General features: G+C 43.7%; 1 protein-coding gene across 4 annotated transcripts in view; it reads left to right on the top strand.

The window, feature by feature from the left end:
- The window catches only part of fam193b (family with sequence similarity 193 member B), a 129,499-nt gene that overhangs the window by 17,167 nt on the left and 87,989 nt on the right, over positions 1–24,343 (top strand). The window contains exon 1 of one of the 4 annotated variants that reach the window (XM_060836969.1): positions 21,898–21,927. The exons of the other annotated variants lie outside the window; for them this stretch is intronic. Coding sequence (XP_060692952.1) covers positions 21,904–21,927 — 24 coding nt within the window. The 5' untranslated portion in view covers positions 21,898–21,903. Of the gene's footprint in view, positions 1–21,897; positions 21,928–24,343 lie in introns of those variants that run through there. 4 annotated transcript variants of the gene reach the window in all.

The following is a 24,343-nucleotide window of genomic DNA, read 5'->3' as shown; positions in this document are numbered from 1 at the left end:
AAGCAGTAATAGAAACTGAAACTGTCCTCTTTGTATCGTGTACTCTGTCTAAATTGTGCCTTTCATCTCCAAAATATACACAAGTTTGAGGGCAGAATGTATTCAGTAGAGTGTCATTTTTGTTGCCATCACTTAGTTATGGAATGGACTAGTTCTGAACTCGTAGAACTTTTATGTCCAGCGATGCATTGGTAAATGTAGTTTACTGTTGTCAGTTTATTGTTGTGTACTTCTAGATTTATTTGAGCAGGACAGTTGCTTCTGAGCCGTTAGTTACTGAATAAATTATGCTCTTCAGTTAATTTTTTTGTTATCAAACTGTTGATTTTTGTCTCAGGTAAAGAACTTTGCTTTTGGTTGATAGACCATATGTCCATGCTAAGAAATACAGAGAAAAGGTTTAGAATTGCACTGCAGGTCATTCGGTATCTGAAAGTGCAAGGTAGCTTGATTGTTAGTTCTTGTGCAATTACAGAACAATCAATTCTGATAAAGATTAGTTATTCATGAATAACTAATGTGTTCTCTGTCATCTGTGGAATTTTATCATAGTTTTTCCCTATTGTTCATTGGAAATTAATATGCACAGATAAATAACATTGCAATAGATGTCATTAATTATATAATAATTGTTTTTAAAAAGTTTGTATAGTACTAGTGCTGCATGGTCTCCCAGTGCACCTGATGAAATTGTGTGCAAAGCTTTACTTTGCAAGGATGGACGAGTATGAATAAAAAACATATTGGGGAAAATATTATAAATTACTACCCTCGAGTGAATATAAGTCTGCTGAACCAATTACATAGCAGTCTCTTACGATTTCTCCCTTGGTGTTGAGCAATAAATGGTGGAGGATCATGGGTGGAATGCACCCAATGTCTCAAATTTGGTCCTACTTGAATCCAAGGCAGTGTTTCACTTGTCAAAGCCAGTTTCTGTATTATTTGGATTTTTATGTCTTTTGTTCTTATGGATTTCAGCTTTTCATTTCTTGCTGTCAAATGTATTTTGTTTGTTAACCAATGACCTACTTGGATTTTGACTTTTTGTCCTTCTCAACTTAATTTTCATTTAATATTTAACTCTTCCATCTACTCGGCATCACTATCCTCTCTTTATTTCTTCTGACTGTGTCCTGATTGCCTTGGCTTACTATCAAATATTTTGATTTCAATGATCAAAACTGCTCCAGTGACAATCATAATTGCCTGGTGACAGGAGGTATTTGTACAATGGATGAGGCTAGTTTGCTTTCCTTGCTATCACAGAAACCAAATTGTATGTAGTGTTAAGCGATTAGTGAGGGCACCTACTATCTCGTGCTCCCAGGAGGAGGTTGAACAGTTCATCAACTTCACAAACACCTTCCACCCTGACCTCAAGTTCACCTGGACCGTATCAGACACAGCCCTCCCATTCCTGGACCTCACCATCTCCATTTCTGGTGACGGACTCAATGTGGGCATCCACTACAAACCCACTGACTCCCACAGCTACCTGGACTATACCACCTCCCATTCTGCCTCCTGTAAAAACGCTGTCCCTTATTCCCAATTCCTCTGCTTCTGCCACATCTGCTCCCAGGAGGACCAGTTCTACCATAGAAAGTCCCAGAAGTATACTGTGTCTGTCTTCTGAGGAGGTGGTTGTGATTTTCTGCTGTGGTACATTGGAAATGGCAATTGATGAGTTGAGCATTGTATTCTGTTTTTATGGGAGTGTCTTTCAAAACCTTTGTGTCTGTCGCATTCCTCCTCATCTGAGCAGATCCTCAGCAAGGCTTGTCAGTAGGAGATGGCTTCTTTAGCACGTTTAGGGTGCAATTTAGAGAAGTGTGGCATCATGAGGTTATTCATGGGCTTGCGGTAGAATGAGGTGTCCATCTTGGATGGAGATCTGTGTATCTAAGAATAAAACGGATTCTGAAGAATAGTCCGTGGTAAGTCTGGTGTGTTGAAACTTGTTGATATAGAGATGTAGTCATTTCAATAATTCCTCTCCATGAGTCCAAAGGGAGAAAATGTTGTTGATGTATCTTATTACATGGACTACTATTCAAACTAACCTCACAATGCTGGACTTCCCTAGCTTCCGTACCCATGAAGATGGCCTCAATCGTGACCTTGGGTTCATGTTGTGCTACGTATGACCCCACCACACTATTCTGTATTTGAAAAACTTCCTAACTGCGTTTTGGCGCCGTCACTTTAAATTGCTATGAGCTCTCTACCTTAGTTTGTAGAGTTTTGAATTACTTATTACTTTGGTTAGATCCTCGGCATGCAACTTTTATTTGTTATTCCAGTGATTTTGGTTTGTCTCCGCCACCACGTTATTTTAAATTTTTTGTAATTATCTCTCTGCCTCATTTAATCAGATTATAGGTGATCCCTTCACTTGTTATTCAGCTGTTGACACTTTATTCGCACCATCTGACACTTGTGAATACTTGCAGCGACCTATTATTTGGCCTGTTGACACTCCACTCACACCGTTTGTATGATCTTTACATCTCTCTGCCTATAAATCCTGTGCCTGTGCACCACTCTGTCATGTCACCTGACAAAGGGGCAGCACTCAGAAAGCTTGTGGTTTCAAATAAATCTGTTAGACTGTAACCTGTTGTCATCTGACTTCTGACCTTGTCCAGCCTAGTCCAACACCGACTCCTCCACATTACAGGTAAACCGATATCTGTTAATTGGGAGACTTTAAAAAATGTGGTAATGAGAGTTCAGAGTCGAAGAGTGTGGTGCTGGAAAAGCACAGCCAGTCCGGCAACATCCAAGGAGCAGGAGAGTTAATGTCCCAGACATAAGCCCTTCATCAGGAGCGAGAGTTCAAGGCCAGCAAGTTTCTGTTTGTGAGGACCAAGCCTAGCAGGAGTAGGGAACACTGGATGACAAGAGGTATTGAGGCTCTGGTCAAGACAAAAGGAGACATATGTTAAGTATAGGCGCTTGGGTTCAAGTAAAACCTTTGACTATTGGGGGATATTTTGATAAGACCAACCAGGGAAGACTTGCACAGTTAACGGTAGGGCCTTGGAGAGTATTGTCAAACAAAGAGACCAAGGGGTGTCTGTAAGTATTCCTTGAAAGTAGTGTCAGAGGTAGACTGGATGTTGAAGAAGGCATTTGGTATTCTTGCCTTAATTTGTCAGTGTGTGCTCAGATATCATCTTACATTTAAGAGGAAAGAAAGGAGACATGAGATAGTTTTGGCAGACAGGGGAACGGAAAATCCAATGAGATTCTATAAGTATATTAATTGCAAAAGAGTAATGAGGGAAAAAGTAGGGCTTAACAATCAACAAGGCCATCAATTTTTGGAATCTCAGGAGATGGGTGGGGATCCTAAATGAATATTTCATGTCAGTATTTACAGTTGAGAAAGGCATGAAAGCGAGGAAACTTGGGGAACTAAATTAGTGATTTCTGGAAAAGAGTCCACATTGCAGAAGCGAAGGTGATGGAGGTCTTAAAACACAAAGGTAGATAAATCCCAGGATCTGATCAAGTGTATCCCAAGACATTGTGGGAAGCCAAGCACTGTGCCCAAGGATAAGACAGGGAACTACAGTCTGATGATTCTAATGTCAGCATTGGCAAGGTGTTTGGAGGGGATGTTGAGAGACAGGATCTGTATGCATTTTGAAAGGCAAGGATAGATTAGGGATAGTCAGCATGGCTTTATGTATGGGAAATTGTGTCTTACAAATTGATTGAGTTTTTTAGAAGGGGTGACTGAGAAGGTAGGTCAAGGCAGCGCGGTAGACATTGTTTATATGGACTTTGATGTGGAGGTGCTGGTGTTGGACTGGGCTGGACAAAGCTAAAAATCTCTCAACACCTGGTTATAATCTAACAGATTTATCCAAAAGTACAAGCTTTCGGATTGCTGCACTTTCGTCAGGTAGCTAGCAGGGCAGGATCATAGGACACTGACATTACAGTTAAAGATTAAATTGTCATACAACTGATGCAATGGATTGAGCGAACCTAGATTGCTGCTAAGTTTTCAATCACTTAGAATGGGGATGTAGGATTCAGTTGATTAATATGTAAATCCCAGAACTTTCAAGTTTTACTTATTAATCAATTGAAACCTGTTAAGTGATTAAAGACTTAGCAGCAATCTAGGTTAGTTCAGTACATTGCATCAGTTGTATAACACTTATACTATAAATTCTTTTATAAATACTATAAATTCTGTGTCCTATGATCCTGCCCCACTAGCTACCTGACCAAGGAAGAGCGCTCTGAAAGCTTGTACTTTCAAATAATCCTGTTGGACTATGACTTGGTGTTGTTTTTAACTACATAGACTTTTGCAAGATAGTGCTTTGTAGATTGGTTAGTAAGGTTAGCTCCCTTGGGATCCAGGCAAAGCTAGTCAATCGATAAAAAATTGGCTTGATGGTAGGAGATGGTAGTAGGGGGTTATTCAGACTGGAGGCCTGTGAGCACCAGTGTGCTGCAAGGGCTGCTGGGTCCACTGTCGTTTATCATTTTCATTAACAATTTGGATGAGAATATAAAAGGCATGGTTACGAAGTTTGCAGATGACTCCAAAATTGGTGGTGTGGTGAACAGTGAAGAAGGTTATCTAAGAGTACAATGGGATCTTGATTGGACTGGGCTGAGGAATGGCGGATAGAGTTTAATTTACATAAATGTGAGGTGATGTAATTTGGTACGGCAAACCAGGGTAGGACTTATACAGTTCATGTTAGGTCCCTGGGGAGTGTTGAACAGGGTGACGGAGGGGTGCAGGCACAGTTCCTGAATGTGGTGTCACTGGAAGACAAAAGGGTGAAGAATGCATTTGACACATTGCCTTCATCAGTTAGGTCAAAAATCACATGACACCAGATTGTAGTCAATGGGTATTTGAAAATATTAGCTTTCGGAGTGCTGCTGCTTCAGATGCGAGAGAGAAAGACCTTAGAAACAGAATTTATAAGGAAAAGATCAAAGGGTCACACAGCTCAGGCAAATGAATTGAATGCATCCAACATGGCTCTTAAATCTTTAATTAGTTGGAATGGAGGTGCAGGTTACAGTTGATTATTGTGCAAATCCCATAATTTTTTTCAAGTCATTCTCCTGAGATAACTTATAGCAATAACACTAAAAGGTGACACCAACGGTCACACAAGGTATCTTAGGCATGAGGTCTTGGAGTCTGTCTTAACCCAGAGTCAAACTGGTTTCTGGATGTCACGTTATAGCTGTATAAGACGTTGGTAAGGCCACTTTTGGAGTACAGCATACAATTGTTTGCCCTGCAGTAGGAAGGATTTAATTAAAATGAAAAGACTGCAAAAATGATTTAAAAGGATTTTACTGAGACTAAAAGGAGAGCCTGGATAGATTGTGCCTTTTTTCCCTGGGAGCCTGGAAGGCTGAAGGGTGAGCTTTATTGAGGTTTATGAAATCATGAGGGGCATGAATAGAAAGACTAGACAAAGGCATTTTCCCAGGGTAGGGGTGTCCAAAGCTAGAGGGCTTAGATGAGTGTGGAGGTATTTATAAGCAACGTACAGGGCACCTTCTTCCACACAGTGGTTAGTGCGTGCATGGAATAAGTTGCCAGAAGAAATGTATAGGAGGGTACAGTTACAACATTTAAAAGACAATTTGGATAGGTACATGGGTAGCAAAAGTTTGGTGAGATCTGGGGCCAAATTCAGGTAAATGGGATTAGTTCAGTTCAGGAAATCTGGTTGGCATTGACAAGTTGGGCGGAAGAGACTGTTTCTGTGCTGTATGACTATAATTCTGTGTGTAGTATGCAAGGAACTGATTTACAACAATGATTTTGCCACATCTTAGTAAAAATTATTATTCTCTATCAAGTTGGGCATGGTTTTATGTCTGGATTTATGGAATAATTGAATTGAATTAATGAGGCTGTTTGTTTAGTTTTCTATCTAAAATATGAGTATATACGTGTTATAGTAGAACCAAGCTACCTGTCAAACTATGGTATCCTCCATTAGGAATGAGGCTTGTGGGCCAGGGACTCAGATAATTGGGAGTGGGGTGGCGTGAGGGAGAAGGTGATAGGTTGGAGAGGAGGGTGGAGCAGATAGATGAGTAAGGTGATAGACAGGTCAGGAGGGTGGTGCCGGTTTGGAGGCTTGGAACTGGGATGGGGGGGGGGAGCTGTAGAATGAGAAAACTGTTGAAATCCACATTGATCCCATGTGGTTGCTGGGTCTCAAGGCAGAATGTGAGGCATTCTTCCTCCAGCTGTCCAGTGATAAGAGTTCAGGGATGGAAGAGGCCCAGCACCTGCATATCCTTGACTGAGTCGGAGGGGGAGTTGAAGTGTTCATCCACAGGGCAGTGGGGTTGGTTGGTGTGGGTGCCGCACAGATGTTCTCTGAAACGATCCTCAAGTAGGCTTCCTGTCTCCCCGATGTAGAGGAGACCACATCAGGTGCAACAGATAAGTCAACTTACATATTAATTGGGTGACCGTTACAATCAACGAGTAGAAATAGTTGATTGTAAGCCATCTGCTGTTACACAATGGATAACACTTTACATAATGAGTACGTTTTGCCTTGTTAACTGATACATACTGAATGCTGCCTCTTGTTAAATGGCTCAACATAATGACTGCTTTTTCAACTTGTTAACCCATTCCCCTTGCCTCCAGCATCCCATTGTTAACTGCAAGTTCTTATCTGATCTGATCTGATCTGAATCATGCTCAGCTGAACCTCTTGTTTCACAAAACTCAAAACTTAACTCTTTCCTTGCTTGCTTATACCCTATATACATTCTCATGTATTCAGGTTATTCAAAAATTATTTTCGTTTAACAAATTGATACATAACTAATGTGAAAGCTGTCTGGAAATGTATTTCAAAAGTCTGCAACAGCAAGCAACAACAAAATGTTTTCTGTGCTTTAGCAATTGAAGAGACAGTTTCAGTTCAGATTTAAATCTCAAATATTCTTGGAAAACAAATGCAGAATATATTAAAACATAGAACATCACAGCGCAGTACAGGCCCTTCGGCCCTCGATGTTGCGCTGCCCTGTCATACTAATCTGAAGCCCATCCCACCTACACAATTCCATGTATGTCCATATGCCTGTCCAATGACGACTTAAATGCACTTAAGCTTGGCAAATCTACTACCGTTGCAGGCCATGCATTCCATACCCGTACTACACTCTGAGTAAAGAAACTACCTCTGACATCTGTCTTATAGCTATCTCCCCTCACTTTAAAGTTGTGTCCCCTCGTGTTTGCTGTCCCCATACTTGGAAAAAGGCTCTCCCTGTCCACCCTATCTAACCCTCTGATTATCTTGTATGTCTCTATTAAGTCACCTCTCAACCTTTTTCTCTCTCTATTGAGAACAGCCTCAGGCCCTCAACCTTTCCTCGTAAGACATTCCTTCCATAGGCAACATCCTAGTAAATCTCCTCTGACCCTTTCCAAAGCTTCCACATCCTCCTCATAATGCAGTGACCAGAACTGTACACAGTAGTCCAAGTGTGACCATACCAGAGCTTTGTACAGCTGCAGCATAACCTCCTGGTCTCGGAAATCAATCCCTCTATTAATAAAGGCCAAAACACTGTATGCCTTCTTAACAATCCTGTCAATCTGGGTGGCAACTTTCAGAGATCTGTGTACATGGACACCGAGATCTCTCTGCTCATCTGCACTCCCAAGAATCTTACCTTTAGCCCAGTACTTTGCATTCCGATTACTCCGTTCAAAGTGTATCACCTCACACTTGTCCACATTAAACTCCATTTCTCAGCCCAGCTCTGCATCCTATCTATGTCTGTCTGCAACCTACAACATCCTTCGTCACTATCCACAACTCCACCGACCTTAGTGTCGTCCGCAAATTTACTAACCCACCCTTCTAAGCCCTCATCCAGGTCATTTATAAAAATGACGAACAGCAGTGGACCCAACACCGACCCTTGCGGTACGCCGCTAGTAACTGGACACCAAGATGAACATGTTCCATCAACTACAACCCTCTGTTTTCTTTCAGCAAGCTAATTACTGATCCAAGCTGCTATGTCTCCCACGATCCCATTCCTCCGCATTTTGTATAATAGCCTACTGTGGGGAACCTTATCGAACGCCTTGCTGAAATCCATATACACCACATCAACCGGTTTATTCTCATCTACCTATTTGGTCACTTTGTCAAAAAACTCAATAAGATTCATTAGTCACCACCTACCCTTCACAAAACCGTGCTGACTGTCCCTGATCAGATTATTCTTTTCTAGATAGTTATAAATCCTATCTTTTCCAACACTTTACGCGCAACTGAAGTGAGACTCACAGGTCTGTAATTACCCGGGTTGTCTCTACTACCCCTTTTGAACAAGGAACCACATTTGCTATCCTCCAGTCCTCAGGCACTATTCCTGTAGACAATGATGATTTGAAGATTAATGCCAAAGGCTCAGCGATCTCTTCCCTTGCTTCCCAGAGGATCCTAGGATAGATCCCATCCAGCCCAGGGGACTTGTCTATTTTCACACTCTGCAGTATTTCCAATACCTCTTCCTTGTGAACCTCAATCTTTTCTAGTCTAGATGCAAGTATCTCTATCTTCCTTGCCAACGTTTTCATTTTCTATAGTGAACACTGTCGAAAAATATTTATTTAGTGCTTCCCCTATCTTCTCTGACTCCACATGCAACTTCCCACTATTACCCTTGAATGGCCCGAATTTAACTCTTGACATTCTTTTATTCCTGACATACCTGTGGAAAGCCTTAGGGTTAACCCTGATCCTATCCGCCAACAACTTCTCATGTCGTCTCCTGGCTCTTCTGAGATCTCTTTTTAGGTCTTTCCTGACTTCCTTGTTAACCTCAAGTGCCCTAACTGAGTTTTCACATTTTGTCCTAACATAAGCTGCCTTCTTCTTGACCAGGGATTCCATTTCCTTAGTAAACCATGGCTCATGCGTTCTATATCTTCCTCCCTGCTTGGCAGGTACATACTTATCTAGGACACACAGGAGCTTTTCCTTGAATAAGCTCCATATTTGTAATGTCCTCATCCCCTGCAGTTTCCTTCCCCATTCTACGCTTTTTAAATCTTTCCTAATTGCACCGTAAATTCCCTTCCCCCAGCTGTAACTCTTGCTTGGTGGAGTACACCTATCCCTTTCCATCACTAAAGTAAACTTGACAGAATTGTGATCATTGTCTCCAAAGTGCTCACCTACTTCCAAATCTAACACCTGGCCAGGTTCATTACCCAGTACTAAAGCTAAAGTGGCTTCGCCCCTTAGCCCTGTCTGCATACTGTGTCAGGAAGCCCTCCTGCACACACTGGACAAAAACTGACCCATCTATAGTACTTGTACTGTAGTGATCCCAGTCAATATTTGGATAATTGAAGTCCCCCATGACAACTATCCTGCCTCTCTCACTCCTATCGAGAATCATCTTTGCTATCCTTTCCTCTACATCTCTGGGACTATTCAGAGGCCTATAGAAAACTCCCAGCATGGTGACTTCTCCTTTCCTGTTTCTAACCTCAGCCCATACTACCTCAGTTAACGAGTCCCCAAACATCCTTTCTACAACTGTAATATTGTCCCTGATAAACAATGCCACACCTCCCCCTCTTTTACCATCTTCTCTGTTCTTACTGAAACATCTGAATCCCGGAAGTGCAACAGCCATTCCTGTCCCTGCTCTACCTATGTCCCCGTAATGGCCACAACAGCGAAGTCCCAGGTACTAACCCACGCTGCCAGTTCACCCACTTTATTTTGGATGCTCCTCGCGTTGGGGTACACACACTTCAAACCAGGTTCTTGCTTGCCAGTGTCAGATACTTGATTTTGGAACTCCCTACTCTCATCCTCTTCTGTACCTGTCCTACACTTTTGGTTTCCATCCCCCTGCTGTATTAGTTTAAATCCACCTTAATAACTTTATCGAATTTTCCACCCAGGATATTGGTACCCCTCTGGTTTAGATGAAGACCATCCTGTTTGTAGAGGTCCCACCTACCCCAGAAAGAGCTCCAATTATCCAAAAACCCAAAACCGTCCCTCCTGCACCATCCCTGTAGCCACTTGTTCAGCTCCTTTCTCTCCCTATTCCTCACCTCACTAGCATGTGGCATGGGCAGCAAACCAGAGAAAACAACTCTGTTTGTCCTAGCTCTAAGCTTCCATCCTAGCTCCTGAATTTCTGCTTCAAGTCCCCATCTCTCTTCCGACCTATGTCGTTGGTGCCAATGTGGACCACAACTTGGGGCTGCTCCCCCTCACCCCTAAGGATCCCCAAAACACAATCAGAGACATCATGGACCCTGGCACCCGGGAGGCAATACACCAACCGTGAGTCTCTCTCGTCCCCAAGAACCTTATATCTGTCCCCCTAACTATTGAATCCCTAATGACTACTGCTCTGCTCCTCTTCCCCCTTCCCTTCTGAGCAGCAGGAGCCCCACTGCTTTCCCCTGATGAGTCATCCCCCCCCAACGGTATCCAAAATGGTATACTTATTGTTGAAGGGAATGGCCACAGGGGATCCCTGCACTGCCTGTCGGTTCCCTTTCTGTCCCCTAACTGTCACCCATCTGTCTTTTTCTTCTATCTGGGGAGTGACCATCTCTCTGTAAGTCCTGTCAATAACCTCTCTGCCTCCCGAATGATCCGAAGTTCATCCAACTCCAGCTCCAGTTCCCTAACGCGGTTTTCGAGGAGCTGGTGTTGGGTGCACTTCCCACAGATGTAGTCAGCAGGGACACTAGTGGGGAGTTGAAAAATGTCTTGCTGGAAAAACACAGCAGGCCAGGCAGCATCCGAGGAGCAGGAGAATTAACGTTTCGGGCATAAGCCCTTCAGGAATGAGGCTGGTGTGCCAAGCGGGCTGAGATAAAGGGTAGGGGGGGAGAGGCGTTGGGAATATGGTGGAAGGTGGTGAGGGTGAGGGTGATAGGCCGGAGAGGGGGTGGGGGAGGAGAGGTCGGGAAGATGGTTGCAGGTCAAGAGGGCAGTGCTGAATCTGGGGGGTTGGGACTGAAATAAGATGGGGGGGAGGGGAAATGAGGAAGCTGGAGAAATCTACATTCATCCCATGTGGTGGAGCGTTCCTAAGCGGAAGATAGATTAGATTAGATTACTTACAGTGTGGAAACAGGCCCTTCGGCCCAACAAGTCCACACCGACCCGCCGAAGCGCAACCCACCCATACCCGACATTTACCCCTTACCTAACACTACGGGCAATTTAGCATGGCCAATTCACCTGACCCGCACATCTTTGGACTGTGGGAGGAAACCGGAGCACCCGGAGGAAACCCACGCAGACACGGGGAGAACGTGCAAACTCCACACAGTCAGTCGCCTGAGTCGGGAATTGAACCCGGGTCTCAGGCGCTGTGAGGCAGCAGTGCTAACCACTGTGCCACCGTGCTGCCCACAAGATGAGGCGCTCTTCCTCCAGGCGTCGTGTGGTCAGGGTCTGGCGATAGAGAAGGCCAAGGACCTGCATGTCCTTGGCGGAGTGGGAGGGGGAGTTAAAGGGTTCAGCCACGGGACGGTTGGGTTGGTTGGTGCTGGTGTCCCAGAGGTATTCCCTGAAACGTTCCTCAAGTAGGCGGCCTGTCTCCTCAATATAGAGGAGACAACTTCGGGTGCAACGGATATACTAAATGATGTGTGTGGAGGTGCAGGTGAATTTGCGACGGATATGGAAGGATCCATTGGGGCCTTGGAGGGAGGTATGGGTGCAAGTTTTGCACTTCTTGTGGTTGCAGGGGAAGGTGCCAGGAGTGGAGGTTGGGGTTGGTGGGGGGTGTGGACCTGACTAGGGAGTCTCAGAGGGAGTGGTCTCTCCGGAACGCTGATGGGGTGACCCTTACTTCCCACATTCCACAGGAAGAACATTCCACTGCCCTAAACTCCATTCCCACTATTCTAACTCCTGAAGTGACTACTAAAAAAAAGGATCAAGAAATAAACTAGTTAACTTACCTTGTCAATCTGGCTCCCACAACTTTTTTTTAGGTTAGAGGAGGATGGGTGGGAGACACTACCCGAGTAGTGTCTCAGGTAATGCAACCATGCAAATATAAACTGTTCTACTTACCCTTCCCAGAAGTCCTTTGCTCACTCCTCCCTCGAGGCCTGAAGGTAAGAAGTTTAAATCTACTTACCGGCTTTCCCGGCAATCACCTTGCCCCAACGTCACCTCCTCCTGGCTTCCGCCTCTCGCTGCTCCGAAGTGGCATGTTCTCCAAATGAAATTTCCCAAATAAAACAGTTGGAATTACAGTGGCAGCTTTGGTAGAGATGAGCATTCTTTAAATTTGCAATATGAAGGGGGGCCAATGAAGTCTTAACAATAGTTAATAGAACTGAAACAGCTCAGCCTCAAGTTCTAATATTCTTTAAAATCTTAAAACATCAAAGTTAAAATGCACTCTTCTTCTTGTGAATACTCTGTATCAAAAACACAGCAGCAAAGATATTTTAATACACTACACTGGTATGGCTAAAGCATGACCACTGACCCAACTTTTTTTAAATAGGTGTTGTGGAATTTGAAATGAATCAGGGGCTTAGGGCATTCAATCAATTTTTTTTGAAGATCACAAAAGTTTGATAATTTTAATAAGGACATAATGTTGTACAATTTCAATGTAAAACGAAAATCTGCCCTATTACATCGCCCACAAAACACATTGAATTGAGATTCTGATTCAAACAAGGCAAAACAGTTACTTTAAAAAGGATTTTCTGAACTATTATTTTAACAAAGCAAAATTTTTCAACATCACACTCTCAGCATGGCACAATTTACATTGAAACTCTCCCCCCCCCGACCTATGTATTAGTACAACCTTAAATTCAGTGTTTTCTCTTTTTTTTGCATTCTTTCACTGAAATTACACTTATAAAAAGGAGAAAGCCCTCACAGTGACTGCATGATACCGCAATCCAAACTACTCTCTTCCCTCAGAACAAAGACTCAGCCTCCAATTTTGCACTAGGGGAATTTGACCCCTTTCTTACTTTTATTCCTCATGGGGGCTCGAACCCCAACCAAACACATGGAGAGGCTGAGCCCTGCTCAAACAAGAAGAGGCCAAACTGGAACCCACCCCCCCACCCCAATGCAGCGCAGGGGCCTCAAACCTCTGCCTGCCAGTACACTTGCAAAATTGTGTCTCTCAACTGAACTAATTACTGTTTGAGGAATGCATAGAATAGAGAATGATCGAGCGAGGGAAGCCTATCCGGCACACAGGAATATTGAGAGGGACCAATGTTTAAAATCTTACCTTGTGGGCCCGTCTGTCTCGTGACATTGATATTCCGGGCGGCCGCTGACGCTGTCCAATCATAACTATTCATTTGGATCCTGCCGACTATGCCAATATTGTCTCGTTTTTCCCTTCAGTCATAGAGATGTACAGCATGGAAACAGACCCTTCAGTCCAACCTGTCCATGCCGACCAGATATCCCAACCCAATCTAGTCCCGCCTGCCAGCACTCGGCCCACATCCCTCCAAACCCTTCCTATTCATATACCCATCCAAATGCCTCTTAAATGTTGCAATTGTACCAACCTCTACCACTTCCTCTGGCAGCTCATTCCATACCTGTACTCACCCTCTATGTGAAAAAGTTGCCCCTTTGGTCTCTTTTATATCTTTCCCCTCTCAACCTAAACTTATGCCCTCTAGTTCTGGACTTCCCGACCCCAGGGAAAAGACTTTGTCTATTTATCCTATCAATGCCCCTCTTAATTTAGATTATGGCCCAACAAGTCCACACTGACCTGCTGAAGTGCAACCCACCCAGATCCATTCCCCTACATTTATCCCTTCACCTAACACTATGGGCAATTTAGAATGGCTAATTCACCTAATCTGCACATCTTTGGACTGTGGGAGGAAACCAGAGCACCCGGAGGAAACCCATGCAGACACGGGGAGAATGTACAAACTCCACACAGAGAGTCGCCTGAGGCGGGAATTGAACCCGGGTCTCTGGCGCTGAGGCGGCTGTGCTCACAATTTTGTAAACCTCTATAAAGTCACCCCTGAGCCTCTGACACTCCAGGGAAAACAGCCCCAGCCTGTTCAGCCTCTCCCTATAGCTCAAATCCTCTAACCCTGGCAACATCCTTGTAAGTCTTTTCTGAAACCTTTCAAGTTTCACAACATCTTTCCGTTAGGAAGGAAACCAGAATTGAACGCAATATTCCAACAGTGGCCGAACCAATGTCCTGTACAGCCGCAACATGACCTCCCAACTCCTGTACTCAATACTCTGACCAATGAAGGAATACATACCAAACGCCGCCTTCACTTTCGTAACTACCTGTGACTCCACTTTCAAGGAGCTATGAATCTGCACTCCAAGGTCTCTTTGTTCAGCAATCTTAGCAGGACTTATACACTTAATGGTAGGACCTTACCATTAAGTGTATAAGTCCTGCTAAGATTTGCTTTCCCAAAATACAGCATCTCGCATTTATCTGAATTAAACTCCATCTGCCACTTCTCAGCCCATTGTCCCATCTGGTCCAGATCTGAGGTAACCCTCTTCACTGTCCACCACCCCTCCAATTTTGGTGTCATCTGCAAACTTATTAACTGGACCTCTTATGCTTGAATCCAAATCATTTATGTAAATGACAAAAAGTAGTGGACCCAGCACCGATCCTTGTGGCACTCCACTGGTCACAGGCCTCCAGCCTGAAAAACAACCCTCCATAGTCAAAGCAGAACATTCAGGCACTTAGTATTGTTTTAGCTCTTTCATCTTTATTCCGGGCCCTGGAGTAAGAGTGAATGATCACCTATGTGTACAGGGACATGAGTTCACGGTCTTCTCTCGAACAGCAGTTTCTCAATGAACTATATAGTCATTTTACAGGGAGGAGCATCCAGATAAGTCAATATGCATATTAATAGGGTGATTGTTACAATTAACAAGTATCAATAGCAGAGGCCAAGGCCTTTACTGTTATATAATGAATGTTCTTAACCTTGTTAACTGGATTCTTTCAATGGATACTTTTCCCCTTGTTAGCTGACTTTGCATACTGATTGCTTCCAATATTGTTAAATAGCTTTACGTAATTAATGCTTTTCCACCTTGTTAACCTATTAGTCTTGCCTGCAGCAGCCCATTGGTAACGGTAAGTTCTTATCTGATCTAAGTCATGCTCAGCTGAACCACTTGATTCACAAAACTCAGAACTTAACTCTTTCCCTGTCTGCCTTGACTGTATACGCATTCTCATTGAGAGTGGTGTGGGCGCAGGTTTTGCACCTCCTGCGGTGACAGGGGAAGGTGCTGGAGTTGGTTGTGGGCTGGTGGGGAGGCATGGACCTGATGAGGGAGTCATGGAGGGAATGGCCTCTCCGGAAGGCTAATACGGGTGGGGAGGGAATGATGTATCTGGTTGTGGGGTCCATTTGTAGGTGGTGGGCATGGCGGAGGATGACTCGATGTATGTGGAGGTTGGTGGGGTGGAAAGTGAGGACAGGCAATCTGGACTGCATTCAGAATTGACTGAGCCCACATGGACTCCAGGCTACATTCAGAACCCCACCCCTCCCAACGCAAGGAGGACAGAATCCCTCTGGTCCTCACAAACCTCTGCATACATCGCATCATCCTCCGCCACGTCTGCCACCTGCAAACAGACTCCTCCACTAGAGACATATTAACCTCCCCAACCCTATTGGTGTTCCGGAAAGACCATTCCCTCCACACGTCCACGCTCTTTCTCCCCCCCCCCCCCCTCCCCAAGCTAACACCCCATTCCCGGTACATTACCCAGCCACCGTAGGAAGGGCTATACCTGCACCCACACCATTCCCCTCACCTCCGTCCAAGGCCCCAAAGGATTCTTCCTCATCCTACAGAAATTTACCCGTGCTCCTCCAATGTCATCTACGGTAATCATTGTATCTGCTGTGGTCTCCTCTACATCGGGTAGACAGGACGCCTACTTGTGGATCGTTTCAGAGAACATCTCTGGTTGGACTCCCAGGGCCTCTTCCATCGTCAAACCCTTACCACCCGACTTCTTGAGGAAGAATGCCTCACATTTTGCCTTGAGACTCTGCAACCACATGAGATCAATTCCCGATTTCCCCCCCCCGGGTCTTCTCTCACACACATCTCCCCCATTTCATCTACCTATGCATTCTCAGCTACCTTTCTCCCCCTACCCAACCCCACTCCCAATTATATCTCAGCCCCTTGACCCACAAGCCTTATTTCTGATGAAGGTCTCTTTCCTGAAAAGTTGATTCTTCTGCTTCTGGGATGCTGCCTGACCTGCAGTGCTTTTCCAGCACCACACACTCTGCTGTCAACTCCAACATCTGCAGTCCTCACTTTCTCCTACTGTACAGCAATTTTCACATTGCTGTCCGTTTTTTGAAGTCCTTGTTTCCTAGCAGCTTCTGCAGTTACTTTATTCAGTGAATTGTGTATTTGTTGATTGTAACACCAGTTCAGTACCATAACAGCTGGTCTGGCAGATTCAGCATGTTTCATCCATACAAATTCATTTCTATCTAATTTTAAAACAATACTATGGAATGGCACGTATGTTGAGTCTGAATTCTAATGCATTAATTAGACAATAAATTCATCATTTTTAAATAAAAAATTGTTGCAGTCCAGTTGCTCCTCTTGGTAAAATCTGCTCTTCATTGTATCAGTTGGCAATTTTACTTGGGTTGTCAGAGTTACATTTCAAAACAAGCGCCGTATTAAAATTTGGATGCTTGTGATTGGAGGGCTTAGTTGGCATTGACCTATGCCTCAATGAAATGTGTGTCTCATAGAGGCTTTCCTCCTTTCCCCTATATTGTGCTGTGTTAAATTTACTTGGCACGCTATCAAACTATCATTGGTGCTTATCTGAGCAAACTGGTGAAATCTGCAATCAAAAACATGGGAAAGAACTGTCAAAGTTTCTTCTATGGTTGTGAGGAAGTATTTAGTCCCTTGCAACTTAAATACAAACTGAGATTTAGTTCAAGATGTCATTACTCTGCGGTTACACCATAACTGATGTTCTAATGTACGAAGTTTTGCCTATTGATGGAAAGGTGATAGCTGGTTAGTCTTGGATGAGTGCAGTGGTGACTGTATGATTAGCACTCTGTCAATTGTACACAAATGAGTTAGCGAGTTTTGAGACAAATGAGCCAAGCCTAATTATATCAAAATTAGACAGGGGCTGAGAAATGTGGGTTGGACACAGCTATTTGAGGTAAAGTCCACATTTGATATGTGGGAGGCTTTCAAAGATAGGTTGAAGGTTGTGCAGGATAGGCATGCCCCTTGGAAAACAAGATGAGAAAGGCAAGATTTGTGAACTGTGGATAACATGAGAAATCGTGTGACTAGTCAAGAGGAAAAGGGAAGCATACATAAGGTCCAGGCAGCTGAGACCAGAACGGGTCCTGGAGGAATATCAGCAGAATAGGACCAATCTTAAATGAGGAATCAAGCCAGCGAAAAGGGGTCTTGAAATAATTTTAGCGAGCAGAATTAAGGAGAATCCCAAGGCCTTTTATTCTTATATAAGAAGAAAGAGTGTAACCAGAGAAAGAGTTGGTCCACTAAAAGGAGAAGGAAGGAAGGTTGTGTGTTTAACCTGAGAAAATGGGTGAGATTGTCAGTGATTACTTTGCATCAGTGTTGACTGAGGAACGGGAGGTGATGAATGCTGAGATTGGAGATAGACGTTTGTTTACTCTGGATCACGTTGACATAAGGAGGGAGGATGTGTTGAGTAGGCTAAAGGATATTAAGGTGGAAAACTCTCCAGGACCAGATGGGTTCTGTCCCAGGTTGCTGAGGGAGGCGAGAGAGGAAATAGCTCGGGCCCTGACAGATATCTTTGTAGCAACCTTAAACACAGGTGAAATGCCGAGTGACTGGAGAGTTGCTCATGTTGTCCCCTGTACAAGAAGGCAAGTAGGGATATTCCAGGTAACTACAGACCAGTGGAGCCTGACGTCAGCGGTGGGAGAAGGTACTGAGGGATTAAAAAAATCTATTTATATTTGGAAAAGATTAGGCTTATCAGTGATAGGCAACATGGTTTTGTGCGGGGTAGATCGTGCCTTATCAACTTAATCAAGTTCTTTGAGGAAGTGACCAAGTTGACAGATGTCATACACATGGACTTTAGTAAGACTTGTGATAAGGTTCCCCATGGTAAATTAATTGAGAAAGTGAGGTCACATGGTATGCATGGTATTCTAGCTGGGTGGATAAAGACTGGTTGAGCAACAGGGGACAGTAGTAGTTGAAGGGAGTTTCTTGAAATGAAGAAGGATGACAAGTGGTGTTCCACAGGGGCCACTTTTGTTTGTAATATACTTTAATGATTTGGAATAGGGCATTCTTGGTGTGATCAGTAAGTTTTTAGATGACGCAAAGATTGGTGGAATAGCAGAAAACATAGGTGACTGTCAAAGAATATAGAACAATATAGGTTGACTGGAGAGTCAGGCGGAGAAGTGACAGATGGAGTTCAATCCAGCAAATATGAGGTGATGCATTTTGGGACGTTTAAGTTTAGAGCGTATTATACTGTAAACAGAAGAGCCTTGGGAAAGTTGTTGAGCAGGGAGATCTAGGAGTGCAGGTCCATTGTACCCTGAAGGTGGCTGCACAGGTGGATAGAGTGGTCAAGAAGGCATACGGTATGCTTGCCTTCATCAGACAGGGTGTTGAGTATAAGAGCTGACAGGTCATGTTAACATTGCACAAGACATTGATTCGGCTGCATTTAGAATACTGCATACAGTTCTGGTCACCACATTACCAAAAGGATGTGGATGCTTTGGAGAATGTGCAGGGAAGGTTTACGAGGATGTTGCCTGGTATGGAAAGTGCTAGCTATGAAGAGAGGTTGAGTAGGTTAGGATTGTTTTCATTAGAGAAAAGGAGATTTGGGGGGATCTGATTGAGGTCTACAAAATCATGAAGGGTATAAAGTTAAAAATCACACAACACCAGGTTATAGTCCAACAGGTTTAATTGGAAGCACACTAGCTTTCGGAGCAACGCTCCTTCATCAGCTAGTGTGCTTCCAATTAAACCTGTTGGACTATAACCTGGTGTTGTGTGATTTTTAACTTTGTACACCCCAGTCCAACACCAGCATCTCCAAATCATGAAGGGTATTGACAGGGTAGATAGAGATGAGCTTTTTCTCAGGATGAGGAATTCAATAATGAGCGGTCATGCTTTCAAGGGGAGAGGTGAAAAGTTTAATGAGAATATATGTGGCAAGTACTTTACACAGAGGGTGGTAGGTGCCTGGAACACATTGTCCGTAGAGACAAGCATGGTAGATTCATTTAAGATGCGTCTGGTCAGATGCATGAGTAAGTGGGAGCAGAGGGATACAGATGCTTAGGAATTGGGCAATAGGTTTAGCTAGTGGATTTGGATCGGTTCAGGCTTGAAGGGCCTGTTCCTTGGCTGTAAATATTCTTTGTTCTTTCTTTGAATTGGTTGTTAAATTTGGATTACTCTGGTCCTATCAAATCTCTCATTTGGTGCCACTATCTTTTAATTTAAAAACATTTTTTATTCCTTTATACCCAGAAGTGTTATCGCATACAACTAAATGTTTTTTTTCCCATCGCCAAAACACTGTAACACTTCCTTTTATTAACAACCACCATCACTTAAATCCATGCAAACCATCAAAGGTGAAGAGGTACGAATGTGAGAACGGGCTAAGTCAAACTGGAGTTGGAAGGGGATTCACTGTCTTTTAATTCCGTACATGGATGTTAATTTCCAGTCTTTTTGGGGACAGAATTAAGCATGGTCTTCAGCTGGTGAAAATATTAGCAAGAGAGAAATGTGCATTAAAGGTAGAGTTGCCATCGTCCCAGAGGACCAGAGGTTTGCTTGCTCATTAGGGAGAACTGATTGGTGGTGCTTTAACCTGAGGGTCACTACACCTCAGTTGAGCAGAAAGGTTGAGAAGGCAAGTGATCTCAACCAGTGTGGGAATTGAACCCATGCTGTTGGCATCACTCTGTATTGCAAATGAAACATCCAGCAAACCGAACCAACCAGACCCGAGATAATGTGTTTTCCCGTTCGGGGATTGAACCTCGGTCTCCTATGTGACAAGGGGGGATGCTAACCACAACACCAATGAAGAACACACATAGAAATGTGCATTACTCTACAAACAATTTGATACAAATATTATGTTTACCTTGAGTACAGCAATGCAGTTTAATTTTGTTTGAGCTATGGGTTTTGTCATCTTTTAAACTTGACAGCGATTGCGACGAAATGTGCAAGGTTTTAAATCTTTCACCTCCTCCTTAGCCTTACAAAATTTGTACTTTCTCTGCTGAAAGCATGGGATGGAAACACTCTCCCAGATACTGATGTGAAATGAGAGAAAAATCAGTGCGAGAGGTCTGTCTGTGTAATCCTGGATTTTGTGGGTAAGAACCTCTGCTTTTAGCAGTACCTAATCTCTCCTTTTTCAGCACCTTTTAACTTCTGAGAACTTGCCTGAACTCGGGAAGTTCATGGTGGCATGGGGCTCAGTGGTTAGCACTGTTGCCCCACAGGTTCAATTTCAGTCTTGGGTGACTGTGTAGAGTTTGCACATTCTCCCCTTGTCAGCATGTGTTTTCACCAGGGTTTCCTCCCAAAGATGTGCAGGTTAGGTGGATTGGCTATGGGAAATGTAGCATTATGGGGATAGTGTGGGGGTGCTGGGTCTGAGTGGGGTTCTTTTTGGAAGGTTGGTGCAGACTTGAGCAAAATGGTTTCTTTTTGCATTGGAATGATTCTATGATTCTAAATTTCTGATGCCCTTCCTTTCAATGGTGCGACTTAATTCTATCCTAAAGGTGTTATCCCAATCCTAAAACTAAACTAAAGTTTGCAGAATGGTTACTGGCATCAGACCTGGCATGCAAGGATGGAATAATTAGATATGTTCTATTTATTGTGTATGAGGGGGTATTTGGTCAGTGGATGCTGTCTAAAGATTAACAGGGGAGGATGGGGAAAAGAATTGTCTTACATTCATATTTAGGAATAATCAGTTGCAGGTAACTGTTTGATGCTATTGAGCTTGGTTTGGGCATCAGGAAATGAGTAAATAAATTAAGCAAATGATGAATTGATCCAAGCCTTCAATTTGCTTGGGAAATAAGAGTTTTAACAAAAAAGCGTAACAAATAATTAAATGAATTGGTGTAATCTCAGATCAGTGTTTTTGCACTGAGAGATGTTAAATTAGTAATTTGTTAGTGATGCTGAATTTAAATATGAGAGATATTATGAAAATCTTTGGATCTTAGAATTCTAGACAGTACAGTTGAGGCATTATACTCTATGACAGTGAGAGCCCTAGCAAAACTGGAATCAATGGCAATCAGATGGTGACTAGTGGGAGTCATACCTGGCACTTAGGAAGGTGGTTCTAGTTTTGAAGGTCAGTCATCTTAGCACCAGGACATCACTGCATAAGTTCTTCAGGACGGTGTCCTTGTCCCAATTATCTTCAGCTGCTTCTTCAATGACTTTCCCTCCATCATAAGATCAGCAGTGGGACTGTTTGCTAATGACTACGCAGTGTTCAGTACCATTCACAACTCCTCATATACTGAAGCAGGACGTGTTCAATGTGACAAGATCCAGATTTGAAATGGCAAGTAACATTGCCTAACATTTGCTTGGTGCCAAAGACTATCTCCAGTAAGAGACATTCTAACCACTGCCTCTTGATTTTTAGTGGTGTTACCATTGCTGAATCCCCCATGATCAACATTCTGAGGGTTATCCTTGACTAGAAACTAAACTGGACTCACCCTATAAGTATCGTGGCTACAAGAGCATGTCAGAGTCTAGGAATACTGTGGTGAGTAACTTATTTCCTGACTCTCCAAAGACTGTCCTCCATCGACAAGGTGCAAGTCAGGAGGACAGTAGAATCCTCCCACTTGCCTGGATGGGCACAGCTCCAACAATACTCATTGATACTATCCAGGACAAAGCAGCCTTTTTGATTAGCACCATTTTAATGAGCATCCAGCTCCTCCACCACTGATGCTCACTTGCAGTAGTATGTACCATCTGCAAATTGCTGTGTAGAAATTCACCAAAGATCTGTGAACAGCATGTTCCAAATGCATCTAGAAAGACAGGGCAGCAGATGCATAGAAGCACCAGCAGGTACCCCTCCATGCCACTCACCATCCTGATTTGGAAATATATTCCATTATTGTTGCTAGGTCAAAATCCTGAAACTCATTTCCTAATGGTATTGTGGGTCTGCCTGCAGCACATCTGTAGCAGGCAACTCACCTCGTTAAGGGCGACTGAGGATGGACTATAAATGCTGGCGAGCTGGCAATGTCCATGTCCTATGAGAGAATAAAAAATAAAAAGAACTTTGTAGAAAGTTCGTCTGACTGAATCTCCAGTGTTGAATTGGACCAGGGTGTTTCAGAACACTGCATAATTTAAAGGTTGAGCTCGTAATATTTTTTAACAGTTGCACAAAGGCATATGATGTAAACATTTAGACATTAAGAATTAGCATCCCTACAGTGTGGAATCAGACCCTTCGGCTCACAAGTTCACATTGACTCTCTGAAGAGTAACACACTTCTATACAACCCATTTCCCCAACCCTACATTTACCCCAACTAATGCACCTAACCTACACATCCCTGAACACTTTGGACAATTTAGCATGGCTGGTTCACCTAAGCTGCACATCTTTGGACTGTGGGAGGAAACTGGAGCACCCAGAGGAAACCCACACAGACGCAGTCTCTCCTCTCTCTCTCTCTCTCTCCCTCCCTTCTCTCTCTCCCTCTCCTATCTCTCTTCTCTCTCGCCCGCCCTCCCTCCCATTGTGTGCACAGCACAGAGAGACCAGAGGGAATAGATGTGTGTGCTCTGCCCAGATGTGTATAACTGCCATTCCGTAAAGCAGTTCATGATTCAACAATTGATTTCCAGTTTTGAGATCTCGGTGGGAAGCAGCTGCATGTTAAATTTGTTCATAATTTCCTTGGTGTTTCTGGGGTGTAGGTAGGATTTTCTCCTCTTCAATAGTTTGTGAACGTAGCATGGAATCCGCTTCCTGACTGAAGCAACAGCTGTCAGGAGAGGAACGAGATACAGCTGTAAGATCATCTCAGAAGCATGTCAAGCGAGGCTCCCCGCAAAAGGGAACAATCCTTCTTTATACATGGTTTTACATCACAGTAGGTCATGCATGCAAAATGCAACCCTCTACCACGCCACCCAAAAACAATACATAGTAATTAGATTATTCCTTAAAACACTGATTTGGTATTCACATCGTGCCTGCAAGACAGAAAAACAATTAGCCCTTTTAACATCTCACCCCCTCCCTCTCTCCCCTCCCCGCTGCCTGTCTCCCATCTCTTTCATGCCCCCTTCCCCTCTCTCAGCCCCCCTTCCTCTCTCACCCCCCTCACCCCCCCGCGCCCCCCTCCCTCTCTCGCGCCCCCCCCTCTCTCGCGCCCTCCCTCTCTCTCTCTCGCCCTCTCTCGCGCCCCCCCTCCCTCCCTCTCTCGCGCCCCCCCTCTCTCTCTCTCTCGCCCCCCCCTTCCTCTCTCTCTCTCCCTCTCGTCCCCCCCGTCCCTCCCTGAACCCCCACCCTGCCACCGCGTCTGCCTCCTCTACTCATCACTCTTGACAGTGAATGACAGGAACGGTTCTGCTGCTCCACGGCTATTATAGTGTCATAGAGAAACTTACATGTGAGTTGGGTCTGACTGAATTGTGAAATGTTTAATGGTGTCCAGAGAGCATGTTTCACCTCAAGCTCTCTTGACAGTTCCATGATACTGATTCTGTGATCTTCATGTTCTGTCAAGTGTCAGGCTTGTTTTCACATAAACTGTCCTATTTGTATCCAAAAAACATGTTAAGTCCAAACCATGAAATCTAACAAATAGATGACAAAAGTTGAGACACACAGAATGCTGTTTTTGTATTCCTAAACAAAGGTCAGAAGAATCTTTGTGTTTAAATTAATGAGTGAAGGTGTTTTCGGCCTACTTCATTGATATGTCAATAGTGAACTTAATAAGACAAGGGTCAAATTATTGTAATTGTCTGTGTGACCAAATTGCATTTTATTTTTGCCTTGGTGCAACATGTGATAATTTTTGAGATTAATGCTGAATTTGGCAGTGATGTGCAATAAATAAGCAATTTTTAATTTGAATATGTGCATTTGTCTTCCTAATTGATATTTAAAGGTCAGGCATTTCTTTTGTGGCTTTTAAAAAAAT

The sequence above is a fragment of the Hemiscyllium ocellatum genome, chromosome 16 (genome assembly GCF_020745735.1).
Source record: "Hemiscyllium ocellatum isolate sHemOce1 chromosome 16, sHemOce1.pat.X.cur, whole genome shotgun sequence".
NCBI lineage: Eukaryota > Metazoa > Chordata > Chondrichthyes > Orectolobiformes > Hemiscylliidae > Hemiscyllium > Hemiscyllium ocellatum.
Note: the sequence above shows the minus strand (reverse complement) of the source record. Positions and strands in the feature narration are given on the sequence as shown.